Source organism: Salvelinus alpinus, chromosome 13, assembly GCF_045679555.1.
Source record: "Salvelinus alpinus chromosome 13, SLU_Salpinus.1, whole genome shotgun sequence".
In the NCBI taxonomy this organism is placed as follows: Eukaryota; Metazoa; Chordata; class Actinopteri; order Salmoniformes; family Salmonidae; genus Salvelinus; species Salvelinus alpinus.
This window is the reverse complement of record NC_092098.1, coordinates 45,391,877-45,408,226: the sequence shown is the minus strand read 5'-3', so window position 1 is coordinate 45,408,226 and position 16,350 is coordinate 45,391,877. Positions and strand designations below refer to the sequence as shown.

Below are 16,350 nucleotides of genomic sequence, written 5' to 3'. Positions count from 1 at the left end.
TCTTTCTGTGAGTGATTTAAACCCTGTGTTAGTCAGAGGTGTACTGTAGTTAGGCTCAGATGTAGTAATCCATTTCTCTTTCTCTCTCTGCCTTGTCCACAGTCTCCAGGAGACCTATGAGGCCAAGAGGAAAGAGTTCATGGGAGACCTGCAGAAGAAAGAGGAGGAGATGCGACAGATGTTTGTCAACAAAGTGAAGGAGACTGAGGCAGAGCTGAAAGAGAAGGAGAGAGAGGTGAGGGTGTGGCTGCTGGCTGGGAATGGGGGATTGTGGGGGGTGAAGTATTTCAGTAAATGGGTTTGCTGCCTTATTGAGGATTCAGTTCCATATACTGTAAATATGTCAGTGGTGTGCATACAGGTAACTGCCAAAATAATGGGAACATTATTTTGGCAGTAAATGAGGGATACAAAGTATATTGAAAGCAGGTGCGGTTCCTGAGTTAAGTAATTAACATACCATCATGCTTAGGGTCATGTATAAAAATGCTGGGCAGGCCATTATTTTGGCCATCATGGCTATGCCCTCATCCACAGGGCACAAGTGGTCACTGAATGGTTTGATGAGCATGAAAACGATGTAAACCATATGCCATGGACATCTCAGTCACCAGATCTCAAACCAATTGAACACTTATGGGAGATACTGGAGGGGCGCCTGAGACAGCGGCAGCTGAGACCACCATCAACAAAAACACAAAATTATGAAATTTATTGTGTAAAGAATCCCTCCAATAGAGTTCCAGACACTTGTAGAATGTATGGTAAGATACATTGAAGCTGTTCTGACTTGTGGTGGCCCAATGCCCTCTTAAGACGCTTTATGTTGGTGTTTCCTTTATTTTGTCAGTTACATGTAGATAAGGTGAGCTTGACATTGAAACATACACTGCCTTCAGAAAGTATTTACACCTCTTGACTTTTTCCACATTTTGTTGTGTTTCAGCCTGAATTTGAAGTTCATTAAATTGAGATTTGGTGTCACTGATCTACACACAATACCCTATAACGTCAAAGTGGAATTGTGTTTTTAGAAATGTTTATAAATTAATAAAAAATGAAAAGCTGAAATGTCTTGGGTCAATAAGTATTCAACCCTTTTGTTTTGGCAAGGCCTAAATAAGTTCAGGAGTAAAAATGTGCTTAACAAGTCACATAAGTTGCATGGACTCACTATTAGCGGCGGCAGGTAGCCTAGTGGTTAGAGCGTTGGGCCAGTAACCGAAAGGTTGCTGGATCAAATCCCCGAGATGACAAGGTAAAATTCTGTCGCTCTGCCCCTGAACGAGGGGAGGGCTGTCATTGTAAATCGAAATGTGTTCTTAAAACTGACTTTCCTAGTTAAATAAAGAGTACATTTTAAAAATATATATAATAATAAAAAAATTAATTTTGAATGACTACCTCATCTCTGTACCCCACACATATGTAAGGTAAGTTCACGCAGTGAGTGGTTCGCAATGAAGGTCACCAATTGGTAGAAGGGTCAAAAATAAAATAACAGACATTGACTATCCTTCTGTGCATGGTAAAGTTGTCAATTACACTTTGGATGGTGTATAAATACACCCGGTCACTACAAAGATACAGGCATCCTTCCTAACTCAGTTTCCAGAGTGGAAGGAAACCGCTCAGGGATTTCACCAATGGTGACTTTAAAACAGTTAGAGTTTAATGGCTGTGATAGGAGAGAACTGAGGATGGATCAACAGCATTGAAGGAAGCCTGTACAGAACACACATATTCCAAAACATGCATCCTGTTTGCAATAAGGCACTGATTCCAAGAACACAGGATGAGATGTTACTATCCTTTGTGCAAGCACTTCCAAGAGTTCATGAACAGTGAGACTGGTGAAATTTGGGGAGCGCATCGTCAGTAGTGTACCTTTGGTTCCTAGGGTGTTTCGGCCTTTCACACTATACACCCTCCCCAAAGGCGGCCAGCGACAGGGTGATCAATCCTACGCTTGCGTCCCATTCCCAATTAGTCAAAGGAGTTGCCTTGTTGTTGATAGCCAACATCCCATGGGACTATGCATGCCTTGGGCGTCTTCCTCCCTGAGTCAAGCATTGTTGACCGCATACCTCCTGGCCCTCTCACTTCGGGGCCCAGCTGGGGTCTTTCTAAAGTAATACTGCACTAAAGTACTAAAGTAATACTGCAAAAAATGTGGCAAAATAAATGAACTTTTTGTCCTGAATAAAAAGCGTTATGTTTTTTGGGGGGTCCTGAGTGGTGCAGCGGTCTAAGGCACTGCATCTCAGTGATTCCTGGTTTTATTCCAGAACCGGCTGTGATTGGGAGTCCCATGATGCGGTGGACAATTGGCCCAGTGTTGTCCAGGTTAGGGTTTGGCCGGGGTAGGCCATCATTGTAAATAAGAATCTGTTCTTGACTGAATTTCCTAGTTAAATAAAGGTTAAAAAGAAAAAAAGGACAAGGGAGTTTTTTTTAAGGATTAAAATAAACGGAAAAGGGCTAATCACAGGCAAAATCCTAGAGGAAAACCTGGTTCAGTCTGCTTTCCAACAGACACTGGGAGACAAATTCACATTTCAGCAGGACAATAACCTAAAACACAAGGCCAAATATACAGTAGAGTTGCTTACCAAGATGACATTGAATGTTCCTGAGTGGCCTAGTTAGTTTTGACTTAAATCGTCTTGAAAATCTATGGCAAGACTTGAAAATGGTTTTCTAGCAATGATCAACAACCAACTTGACAGAGCATGAATAATTTTTTAAAGAATAATGGGCAAATATTGTACAATCCAGTGGTGCAAAGCTCTTAAAGACGTACAGCTGTAATTGCAGCCAAATGTGATTCTAACATGTCTTGACTCAGGAGGTTGAACATTTATCTAATCAAGATATGAGTTTTATTTTCTGTTAATAAAAAATAGTGAAACATTTTCTGCCACTTTGACATTAGAGTATTTTGTGTAGATCGTTGATTAAAAAAAGTCAATTAAATCCATTTTAATCACACTTTAACACAGGAAAATGTGGAAAAAGTCAAGGAGTGTGAATACTTTCTGAAGGCACTGTACATACAGTCAAATGTAACAGTGCATGTTCATACCTGTGCAGAACTTTCAATATGTGATTGGATTGTGGATCAGGTTTTAGCTCTTGGCCTGATAGCATCTCTTTCTGCCGCTATCAGTTACACAACAAGTTTGAGCAGCTGAAGCACATGCACCAGGAGGAGAAGAGGAAGGTGGAGGAGAAGAGGCGAGACCTGGAGGATGAAATGAACGCCTTCAACCGCAGGAAGGTGGCAGCTGAGACATTGTCCTTAGCCCAGCCACTTAAGAAGGACAAGGACAAAAAAAAGTAAGTGCTTTCCATTCATCTCTTTTCATCTCCCTCCCTCTATTCCTCCCAAACCTCAACCTCTCTTACGTTAGTTTAGCTTTCACTTCCTTTTTCCCCAAGAGGCGTGAATTGAGATCGCAGGGAGTAGTGGATTGACTTAAACTATGTGAGAAGCAGAAGCTGTAAAGAGCTGGCTGAGTCCATGTCCGGATCATATGTAGTATTCTTCTCTGCTCCCCCTGAGTTCCATACCAGGATGCAGTGTTTGTTGTATACTGAAATTAGAGTTATGTGAATATGAGCAGATGTGGAAAATACCTCGACTTTGCAGCTCCTGGCTGGAGAGGCAGGTTTTCTGTGAGGCAGTCACAGAAATGTTTTAGCTTCAACAGGCAACATCTAGTAGTGGATAATACAATGTGGTGTACCTAATAAACGGGCCACTGAGTGTTTTATGTACACTATATTTACAAGTATGTGGACTTCCTTTCAAATTAATGGATTAATGGACTTTGCAGCTCCTGGCTGGAGAGGCAGGTTCTTTGTGAGGCAGTCACAGAAATGTTTTAGCTTCAACAGGCAACATCTAGTAGTGGATAATACAATGTGGTGTACCTAATAAACGGGCCACTGAGTGTTTTATGTACACTATATTTACAAGTATGTGGAACGGCCACTGTCTACTGGTGTGGCTATGTCAGCCACACCAGTTGCTGACAGGTGTATAAAATCTAGCACAAAGCCATGCAATCTCCATAGCTAAACATTGGCAGTAGAATGGCCCGTACTGAAGAGCTCAGTGACTTTCAACTTGGCACTGTCATAAGATGCCACCTTTCCAACAAGTCAGTTTGTCACATTTCTGGCCTGCTCGAGATGCACCGGTCATTTGTAAGGGCTGTTATTGTGAAGTGGAAACTTCTAGGAGGAACAGCGGCTCAGCCGTGAAGTGGTAGGCCACACAACAGGACCGCTGTTCTCGGTTGCAACACTGACTACCGAGTTCCAAACTGCCGCTGGAAGCAACATCAGCACAAGAAATGTTTGTTGGGAGCTTTGTGAGCAGCCGCACACAAGCCTAAGTTCACAATGCGCAATGTCAAGCGTTGGCTGGAGTGGCGTAAAGCTCACCGCAATTGGACTCTAGAGCAGTGGAAACGTGTTCTCTGGAGTGATGAATCACGCTACCTGCCCCAATGCATAGTGCCAACTGTACCGTTTGGTGGAGGGGGAATAATGGTCTGGGGCTATTGGTCATGGTTCGGACTAGGCCCCCTTAGTTCCAGTAAAGGGAAATCTTTACGCTTCAGCATACAATGACATTCTAGATGATTCTGTTTGGGGAAGGCCTTTTCCTGTTTCAGCATCACAATGCCCCAGTGCACAAAGCGAGGTCCATACAGAAGTGGTTTGTCGAGATTGGTGTAGAAGAACTTGGCTGGCCTGCACAGAATCCTGACCTCAACCCCATCGAACACCTTTGGGATGAATTGGAACGTCGACTGTGAGCCAGGACTAATCGCCCAACATCAGTGCCCGACCTCACTAATGCTCTTGTGGCTGAATGGAAGCATATTCCCACATCTAGGTGAAAACCTTCCCAGAACAGTGGAGGCTGTGATAGCAGCAAATGGCAGACCAACTCCATATTAATGCCCAAGATTTTGGAATGAGATGTTCGACGAGCAGGTGTCTGCATACTTTGGGCCATGTAGTGTATGTGCATTGGCAGTTAGTGTATGTGTGTATGTAGTGTATGTGCATTGGGGTGAGTCTGACAGATTCTCTAGTTCCAGAGGTAGTGCTTGGATTTTTTTAACTACATTATTGTAGACCAAAGGAATGTTTAGTTGAGAAACCCCATTTTCATGTTAGAACTTTACATTTACAGTGCTATAAAAAGTGTTTTTCTTCACAATGGGTTTGAAGGGCTCTCTCCCTTGACAGCTCTGAGAATTGCCACTCTTTCATTTATTCTGCTGTCTTGAAGTTATGATCCTCTGAGGGACAATCCACTTATTTTCTCTATTCTTTCATTATACTTTACCTTCATGAAGTCAGACATTTTTCTGAAAGAATGTGAATGTGGTATGCATTTTCACTGCAGTGTTTTCGTTCACTTTATTTTGTCATTGTTTGTCATTTCCTTTGTCATTTTCTTTCAGTTAATATATGGGCCCAAGCCAACCATGGATTTGTCTTCCATCATCATAGCGACGTCAACATTTTTGTTTTGTTTTTATACATTCCTTCATGACATTGTGCACATGGACCAAAGATGCTGATGGGACAGGATATGAAGAGATTGAGCGAGAGAGAGCTGACTCGCTGAGTGGCCATTCCCTTCTAGGATCATTCATGTTATGATTTTGTCTTTTTTTTATACATTTTGTTTGTTTTTTTACGCTATCTGACGTTAGACAGTGGCCATACACCAGTGTTCCGCTATCTGACGTTAGACAGTGGCCGTACACCAGTGTTACGCTATCTGACGTTAGACAGTGGCCGTACACCAGTGTTCCGCTATCTGACGTTAGACAGTGGCCATACACCAGTGTTCTGCTATCTGACGTTAGACAGTGGCCGTACACCAGTGTTCCGCTATCTGACGTTAGACAGTGGCCATACACCAGTGTTACGCTATCTGACGTTAGACAGTGGCCGTACACCAGTGTTCCGCTATCTGACGTTAGACAGTGGCCGTACACCAGTGTTCCGCTATCTGACGTTAGACAGTGGCCGTACACCAGTGTTCCGCTATCTGACGTTAGACAGTGGCCGTACACCAGTGTTCCGCTATCTGACGTTAGACAGTGGCCGTACACCAGTGTTCCGCTATCTGACGTTAGACAGTGGCCGTACACCAGTGTTCCGCTATCTGACGTTAGACAGTGGCCGTACACCAGTGTTCCGCTATCTGACGTTAGACAGTGGCCGTACACCAGTGTTCTGCTATCTGACGTTAGACAGTGGCCGTACACCAGTGTTACGCTATCTGACGTTAGACAGTGGCCGTACACCAGTGTTCTGCTATCTGACGTTAGACAGTGGCCGTACACCAGTGTTCCGCTATCTGACGTTAGACAGTGGCCGTACACCAGTGTTCCGCTATCTGACGTTAGACAGTGGCCGTACACCAGTGTTCCGCTATCTGACGTTAGACAGTGGCCGTACACCAGTGTTACGCTATCTGACGTTAGACAGTGGCCGTACACCAGTGTTCTGCTATCTGACGTTAGACAGTGGCCGTACACCAGTGTTCCGCTATCTGACGTTAGACAGTGGCCGTACACCAGTGTTCCGCTATCTGACGTTAGACAGTGGCCGTACACCAGTGTTCCGCTATCTGACGTTAGACAGTGGCCGTACACCAGTGTTCCGCTATCTGACGTTAGACAGTGGCCGTACACCAGTGTTACGCTATCTGACGTTAGACAGTGGCCGTACACCAGTGTTACGCTATCTGACGTTAGACAGTGGCCGTACACCAGTGTTCCGCTATCTGACGTTAGACAGTGGCCGTACACCAGTGTTCCGCTATCTGACGTTAGACAGTGGCCGTACACCAGTGTTCCGCTATCTGACGTTAGACAGTGGCCGTACACCAGTGTTACGCTATCTGACGTTAGACAGTGGCCGTACACCAGTGTTACGCTATCTGACGTTAGACAGTGGCCGTACACCAGTGTTCCGCTATCTGACGTTAGACAGTGGCCGTACACCAGTGTTCCGCTATCTGACGTTAGACAGTGGCCGTACACCAGTGTTACGCTATCTGACGTTAGACAGTGGCCGTACACCAGTGTTACGCTATCTGACGTTAGACAGTGGCCGTACACCAGTGTTCCGCTATCTGACGTTAGACAGTGGCCGTACACCAGTGTTCTGCTATCTGACGTTAGACAGTGGCCGTACACCAGTGTTCCGCTATCTGACGTTAGACAGTGGCCGTACACCAGTGTTCCGCTATCTGACGTTAGACAGTGGCCATACACCTTATAGAGTGGGGTCTGAATTCTGCGCCAAACTAGGCCAGACCTTAGTCATGAATAGTAATAACAAAACTGATATAAGTACAATACCTGTATATTTATATTTTTGCAAACACGTAAATGTAGGTACCATCGAGTAAACTAGTCCTATAAAATATACAATAAATACTGGTGCTGTTTTATATTCATCCAGAAACATGTATGTGAATATTTTGAGCTTACTTGGCTTTATTAAAATGTATATGATAAAGCACATAATGCTGTATGTTTGTGATGTACCATAAGCCATTGACGTGAGTAGTCAGTTTACACTACCCATATGCAATGCAGCGTCTAATAGAGGCCACGACTTACAGTAGAAATGTTTACATCGAAAGACTAGAAGAAAGATGTACTCAGTTTTTATTGGAAATAAATGCAAGCCCTCGCCTTGGATGAGTCCCTATCCCATGATTTATTTGATTGTTAAGAGAACTAGTGTGTAGTTCGAGAGAGACGCCAGCTGTTGATGTTTTTGCACACCTGCTCAATACCCCCTTTGAGAAGTTGTTCATTAGGTAAGTTTAGGCCAATAGAAATGGAGAGCTCATGGTATCCATGTAGTAAGGATTAGCCCTCTGGTTTTAACCTTGACCTTTCGGGAAATGGGCCCTGACCAATGGTTGAAAGAGGATGTTACTCTGTGCTCTACCCCACCACATGCTGACCTCTGCAGTGGGTTAGCCTTCAGCTGCTGGGTGAGGTTCGTGCTGTGCCATCCAGACAGTTACAGCTACCTGATGACCCTGTCATACTTTCTTTTAACCACTTCATTTGAAAAAATATAATTTGTTAGGCCTTTATGAGCAAATGTCAATTTCATCCGAAGGCTTTTGTTGGCATAACTCCATGTAATTTGCTTTAAGCTGCTGCCTTTTCAAATCACAAGTTGCATTATGATGGGATGAAAGCTGTGCTTTGTACATGTCTAATTGGATTGGGAGGGGGAACATTTATTTACTGGATTGGGAGGGGGAACATTTATTTACTGGATTGGGAGGGGGGACATTTATTTACTGGATTGGGAGGGGGAACATTTATTTACTGGATTGGGAGGGGGAACATTTATTTACTGGATTGGGAGGGGGAACATTTATTTACTGGATTGGGAGGGGGAACATTTATTTACTGGATTGGGAGGGGGAACATTTATTTACTGGATTGGGAGGGGGAACATTTATTTACTGGATTGGGAGGGGGAACATTGGGGGGGGGGGGGGGACTTCAGTCTTTTTGTCCCCGCTGACCTCCAGAGCCAACACTTCATTGTATAGGCACCTAAAACATCCCAGTCTCCCTGCAGGCCCCCTCATCATCCTGGTGCTGCTTGGTCATATTCAAATATGTACACTGCTTTGGCTGGCAGGGAGAACTCCAGGCTGGTGAGGTACTGTATTATTTGTCAACCATCTCCTTGCAGTGGATGCTCTGAATCTGGCGCAGAAAAACAAACATCACAAGTGATTTTGTCAAATGAAAACACATTATGACAGATGTAGTCAATTGTGTGGGTTCCATGTTTTAAACTCAACTGTAAAAAATAATAAAATAAATTGATAGACATACAGTATGTTATGAACCAACCAGGAACATAGACAGACCTGTCTTATTGATAAAGTGAGAACAAAGGTGTTATTGTGAACTGAATATATATATACACACAGTACCAGTCAAAAGTTTGGACACAGCTACTCATTCAAGGGCTTTTCTTTATTTTTACTATTTTCTACATTGTAGAATAATAGTGAAGACATCAAAACAACACATATGGAATAATGTAGTAACCAAGAAAGTGTTAAACAAAAGAAACAAGCATTTATTTGGGCTGCAATCTGAGGCTGGTAACTCTAATGAACTGATCCTCTGCAGCAGAGGTAACTCTGGGTCTTCATTTCCTGTGGCGGTCCTCATGAGAGCCAGTTTCATCACAGCGCTTGATGGTTTTTGCGACTGTACTTGAAGAAACTTTCAAAGTTCTTGACATTTTCCAGATTGACTGACCTTCATGTCTTAAAGTAATGGACTGTCATTTCTCTTTGCTTATTTGAGCTGTTCTTGACATAATATGGAGTTGGTCTTTTACCAAATATGGCTATCTTCTGTATACCACCCCTACCTTGTCACAACAACTGATTGGCTGAAACGCATTAAGGAAATAAATTCCAGATATTAACTTTTAATAAGGAACACCTATTAACTGAAATGCCTTCCCGGTGACTACCTCATGAAGCTGCTTGAGAGAATGCCAAGAGTGTGCAAAGCTGTCATCAAGGCAAAGGGTGGCTACTTTGAAGAATCTCAAATATATTTTGATTTGTTTAACACTTTCTTGGTTACTGTGTTATTTCATAGTATTGATGTCTTCACTATTATTCTACAATGTAGAAAATAGTAAAAATAAAGAAAAACACTGGAATGAGTAGGTTTGGACAAACTGGTACTGGTACTGTATAAATACTTTACCTCTAACATACTTTCCTAATATTTACTTACATGAGCACCAACTTGGTCAAATAATTACACAGCAAACACTAAAGCACAACACCAAACAGTCTCAAGCGTTTTGAACAGTGTGTGGGGTGGCGATAGCGGCGTTGCGTGTCTTACCTGTGTTTTCGTCAGCAGATCGGTGAAGACGGAGAACCAGTCTGGGGTGAGTCTCTCCAACTCCAAGGTAATGATGGCCAAGGCCAGTGTGGAGCCTTTGAAATGCAACAGCTGGTGGCAGGCCATACAGTGCTGCACCTGCCTGGTCCACAATGCCACCTGGAAGCAAGGCCTCTTCTGAGTCTCAGCACCCATGGTGGGAAGGTGGGGATGACTAGAGATCAACAGGGCATGGAACTGCAATCATACAGAAAAATGGAGACCAAAATTATTACATATCCACCCACCGTTGAATTATTTTCAATCATCACCAATTCATATCGATCATGGACAATTTTCCACTTCTTCCCTTTACCAGCCATTCCCATATTACATTGCAATCTTAGTAACCCCCCCCCCCAATGTGTTACGGTGGAAAGTATGTGCCAACATCAACATAGATAGTACCCATTGTGGTTTGAAAGACAATGGAGACATGACTACACCAAATCAAATTTTATTGGTTGCATACACTTTATTTAAGTTCAATTTAAGGTACATTTTCAGGGGAATGTAATTGTGAAATACTTATTGTTGGAAAGTATTTATTTGAAAAGTATTAAGAGGACATTTATTTGTATTTTACTAGAATTCTTTTTATGTATCATGTTTCTTTTTTAAATTCTACAATACTTTTTGTATTTTGTAATAATATGACCTATTGTGAGCTAGGACAATATGGGATAGTTCTTATGGATTACACTATAATCTACACACAACTGGTGTTCATCAACCTCTGAAATATTTTAGTATTCAGCGCAATGTTATGTTGTTATGATTTGAGTACATTTTTCCTTTGGCCCTGGTTTGAAACAACACTAAACACTAATTCACACAGACAGAATTATTCTCCAGAGTGTTTTTGCCAATGGTTGTGGTTTGTGAAGATAACATTGCAGAGACGTCTTACATTAAAACAAAGAAAGATTTAAGATGGATATAACTATTACTAAAGGATGAAATATGTCTGGTAGTGCAATTAGTATTTAACGCTTATTTGACTTCCAGTTTGTAGTATAAAGTATGGATCTTTCCAAGAAGTCAAACTCCAGTGTGCCAAATCTGAAAATATGCAGCATGGAATTTAACTACACTAAATGTGCATACCTGAAGGCATGGTAATATTCCAGTTCATCTAGGCCAGTGTTATTTGAAGTCTGGGTCGTGACCCCAGGGGGAACTGCAGTGGGGTTGCCAAAATTATGATATATATATTTTTTTGATCAAAAAACGAAGAGTACAGATTATTGTATGGGACAATATACAAATGTTTTAGAGAAAGATAATTAGACAAATGCTATTTTATTTAGTAAATATATTCATAGATTTCTTTTCATTTTGATAAGAGATGAAAATGTAATGAATTAAAGGTTATTGGTTGATGTAAAAATTGGAATATACCGATTTTAAGGTCGCGTCATTAGATATGGGGTGGGTTTGCAAGTCATTCTTAGAGAAAAAAAATGGGGTCCCTAGAAATTCTGGCTGAAAAAAAAAATGGGGTTCCCACTGAAAAAGTTTGAATACCACTGATCTAGGTTATGCGTTTTGTTAAGATTGTACTTGGGAGTGGGTTAGACAAATTCTATATCAAATGGCTCTCCCTTTGTTAGCAACCAGGGTTCTACTTTACAGTCAGATAAGTGCCTTGGCCTGATCTATGATCTACAGAGCACTTAATCCCCATGTTTTAGATGACAGCTTTCCAATGGTGTCAAGTGTGGACAGAGACATATCACAGGGGGGCACAAGTCAAATCAATGCACAATTTATAGGACCAATACTCCAAGGGGGGGAGAAGTTAACAATGGACATCTTTGACGAGATGAAGTGTGTGTGTCCCTTGTGCTTTTCTACTGCTGTGTGAGCCCGTCAAAGCAGCGAGGACGTTTTAACGGCTACTTACCATGCAAAGGAAGTCGATTGGTGTCGTGGCGTACAGGTCCCAGTTCAGCTCATCTAGTATAAAACTCTCCATGCAAAGAATCTCAGCTATTGAAAAGTTGCATCCGCTCTGCACAACAAGGTCCTTGACTGACCCAATCACCTGCTTCAACAGACAGCAACAAGGAAGCCAATAAATGTATTGTATTAAACAAACATTGTGTTGTTTTTTGATCGATTATAAGAAAGAATACACGTGTTCTGTGTTCACTATGTTAAATTTACAAGAGATTTAAAAAATCCCACCTCATCCTCCTTGTAGATTCTAATCTTAAAGACTGGCACTTTACAGCGGCCCCTCACCCTGACCAGTGCACCCTCCAATAAAGCCATCAAAACGTTGCTTCTCTGAAGCTCCTGGGTTCTTCACCGTGACCTTGGTGCTGGCCAGGCTTCTCCACCACCTGAGGGACACAGTTTAGTGTTACAGGCCATGACATTTACAATGAGATTATGATATGCGTCACAGAGTAGCTAAACACTATTGAAGATTTCAAAAAATCATAGGCTACATTGAAAATCCACGTCATAGATACTTTGTAACAAAACCCTGTATGAAATTTATTAGGTTACAGTGTCCAATCAAAAATACTACTAGTATTTGTTTTCTTCCTCGCAAAAGGTTCATCTTGTCACTTGTCCCACGCTGGAGATTTCAAGTTTGGATAGAGTGAATACACAATTCTAAACACCTGATTTCTGAACAGAATATACCCACTGAATGGATTGTGGATAAGGGCCGAAGTGTTTTGTCAACAGTGTAGCTACAAGCTCATAAAGCGCTCCATTGATGGATTGAATACAGGAAATCAAGAAATACGCGTTATATTTTTGTAAACAATGCACGCCATTTTCTGCTTTTTTTGCGCGCGGTGTACAAAAACATTGCACATTTTTACAATTTTAAAGTAATTTACTCTTAAGTTCTGCGCAAAGCTACTTTGGCTTGTTATGCACAAAACAGAACACACAATATGTGGGATAGTGAGCAGCTGGTCGCAGCTACAGCCAATTATTGCATGCTGAGCTCTTTCTACCTATTTCTTCAATCAATCAGTCTTCCTACCTCTTCCTTTCAAAATGCAGGCATGTTATTATTTGACAACAGGCGTATTTATGTTCAGGTTTTAATCTTCCATGTTTACCATAGCACAATTATTAAATCAAACAAGATGGAATGTTGTCAATAAAATATTTCAGGATAGCTCATACTTAATTCCATGCAGTCTTATACGGACAATTAAACACAAAAAACCGGCATAAACACGGGAAAAATACATAAAGCCACCACAATAAGAGAGAACCTAAATCCAGCCCCTGACTCTGCCTACCTTTTCGTCTTGTCGGGGTCAAAGATACGAGATCCGTTATATAAAACGGTCGAGCCTCCACCGAAAATGGACCTACAAAATGTACTGTAATAAAAGTATCAAATATAATATTATTTGAACTACTTTTTGTATGTGCAGGTGTAACGGATGTGAAATGGCTAGCTAGTTAGCGCTAGTCGCGCTAGTTTTCAATCAGTTACGTCACTTGCTCTGAAGGGCCGCGGCCTTTGTGGAGCGATGGGTAACGATGCTTCGTGGGCGACCGTTGTTGATGTGTGCAGAAGGTCCCTGGTTCGCGCCCGGGTATGGGCGAGGGGACGGTCTAAAGTTATACTGTTACACAGGAAATCAAGTTATTATTCTGAACATTGTTTTCAAACAATGAAACCTAAATCAGGTTGTTTTCCTTCAGAACTCTTGAGAGTACAGAAAATGGGGACATTACATTATAAAGGGGCCTACAGTGGGCAGTAGGCTATGCTTACCTGCTTTGGTTGTTCTCCCTCAACCACTATTCTGAAATTACAACCATTTTGTATTATTTAGATTCACAGAAATACAACACAAAACAACTGCAGCAAACAACTGCTTAGGCTTAGATGCAAGCATATACATGTTGAGTGTTCGGCTACGGCATAGGATGGAAATAATTTGACCATCTACAGACATGGCATAGATCAGTGATACCACAAAACAAGTAGGCCTAATACCACTTTTGCAGAAATGCTGACAATGCATATTTCCCACCGATAACATGGCTTTACATGACAGTCAGTACTTTTGGTGAATAGGTCTTCTTCCCACGCTCATCTCTGGATATCCTCACAAAACACCCACTGACACTGATAAGTTGCGGTAGTTGAGGTCAGCCTTGAATTTGATAAGACAATATATACACTTCTGCTCAAACGTTTGGGGTCACTTAGAAATGTCCTTGTTTTCCATGAAAACATACATGAAATGAATTGCAAAATGAAAAGCAAATATAGTCAAGATGTTGACAAGGTTATAAGTAATGATTTTTAATTGAAATAGTAATGGGGTCTTTTAAACTTTGCTTTCGTCAAAGAATACTCCAATTGCAGCAATTACAGCCTTGCAGACCTTTGGCATTCTAGTTGTCAATTTGTTGAAGTAATCTGAAGAGATTTAACCCCATGCTTCCTGAAGCATCTCCCACAAATTGGATTGGCTTGATGGGCACTTCTTACATACCATATGGTCAAGCTGCTCCCACAACATCTCAATAGGGTTGAGATCCGGTGACTGTGCTGGCCACTCCATTATAGACAGAATACCAGCTGACTGCTTCTTCCCTAAATAGTTATTGCATATTTTGGAGCTGTGCTTTGGGTCATTGTCCTGTTGTAGGAGGAAATTGGCTCCAATTAAGCACCATCCACAGGGTATGGCATGGTGTTGCAAAATGGAGTGATAGCCTTCCTCCTTCAAGATCCCTTTTACCCTGTACAAATCTCCCACTTTACCACCACCAAAGCACCCCCAGACCATCACATTGCCTCCACCATGCTTGACAGATGGCGTCAAGCACTCCTCCAGCATCTTTTAATTTTTTCTGCGTCTCACGAATGTTCTTCTTTGTGATCCGAACACCTCAAACTTAGATTCGTCTGTCAATAACACTTTCATCCAATCTTCCTCTGTCCAGTGTCTGTGTTCTTTTGCCCATCTTAATATTTTATTTTTTATTGGCCAGTCTGAGATATGGCTTTTTCTTTGCAACTCTGCCTAGAAGGCCAGCCTCCCGGAGTTGCCTCTTCACTGTTGACGTTGAGACCGGTGTTTTGCTGGTACTATTTAATAAAGCTGCCAGATGAAGACTTGTGAGGCTTCTGTTTCTCAAACTAGACACTAATGTACTTGTCCTCTTGCTCAGTTGTGCACTGGGGCCTCCCACTCCTCTTTCTATTCTGGTTAGAGCCAGTTTGCACTGTTCTGTGAAGGGAGTAGCACACAACGTTGTAACGAGATCTTCAGTTTTTTGGCAACGTCTCACATGGTATAGCCTTCATTTCTCAGAACAAGAATAGACTGACGAGTTTCAGAAGAAAGTCCTTTGTTTCTGGCCATTTTGAGCCTGTAATCAAACCCACAAATGCTGATGCTCCAGATACTCAACTAGTCTGAAAAAAGAAGGCCAGTTTTATTGCTTCTTTAATTAGCACAACAGTTTTCAGCTGTGCTAACATAATTGAAAAAGTGTTTTCTAATGATCAATTAACCTTTTAAAATGATAAACTTGGATTAGCTAACACAATGTGCCATTGGAACACAGGAGTGATGGTTGCTGATAATGGGCCTCTGTACACCTATGTAGATATTCCATTAAACAAATCAGCCGTTTCCAGCTACAATAGTCATTTACAACATTAATAATGTCTACACTGTATTTCTGATCAATTTGATGTTGTTTTAATGGACCAAAAATTAGCTCTTCTTTTTCAAAAACAAGGACATTTCTAAGTGATCCCAAACTTTTGAATGGTAGTGGACATATCCATCGATCTATCGATCTATCGTTCTGCCTGTTCACACAGTGTACCAACACAACAGACAGAATAGCTGATAATGTATATTTTCCAGCAACACACTGTATTTGGCATAATTGTAAACTTGGAACGTGAAATCTGAATCTGGTCCTTCTCACAGCAAAACGTCTCAATTTATTTTACATACCAACTAGAAAATAAGCAGCTGTAAAAGTGGAAATGGAAAACAAAATGGAAATGAAAAGGCCTGATGGTGGCTCTAGAGGAAAGGTCAAGAGGTCACCAAATCAATAGGTTTCTTCCACTTGGGGTCTTGATTGTGAACAACAGATTTTATGGCAATCCAGGCATTACTTTGAGATATATCTTGTTCTCAGTCTGTTCTCTGTCTTGTTCTCAGCCTGTGGGCATCATGTGTGTAGTGATCCAGTATCCAAAGCTATGCCATTTGACAGTTATCACTGGCCCTTGTTCAGCCTTACTCACAAAGAGCCCAGTGCCGAGCCTTCTTGCTAGCAAAGTCACTGATCAGCTTGTTTTTCTACTTCCCCACTTTGTCTGTCTCTT

The 16,350-nt window shown here is 41.8% G+C and overlaps 1 protein-coding gene across 3 annotated transcripts in view; it reads left to right on the top strand.

Moving 5' to 3' along the window:
• The window catches only part of LOC139537787 (septin-8-A), a 42,603-nt gene extending 30,505 nt beyond the window's left edge, over positions 1 to 12,098 (top strand). Inside the window, exons 8-11 of one of the 3 annotated variants that reach the window (XM_071339566.1) lie at positions 103 to 235; positions 3,170 to 3,339; positions 8,656 to 8,739; positions 9,978 to 12,098. In XM_071339566.1, coding sequence (XP_071195667.1) covers positions 103 to 235; positions 3,170 to 3,339; positions 8,656 to 8,739; positions 9,978 to 10,140 — 550 coding nt within the window. In that variant the 3' untranslated portion in view covers positions 10,141 to 12,098. Of the gene's footprint in view, positions 1 to 102; positions 236 to 3,169; positions 3,340 to 5,486; positions 7,747 to 8,655; positions 8,740 to 9,977 lie in introns of those variants that run through there. The other 2 variants (XM_071339567.1, XM_071339569.1) reach the window with 2 other exon arrangements.
• Positions 12,099 to 16,350: the final 4,252 nt, after the last annotated feature.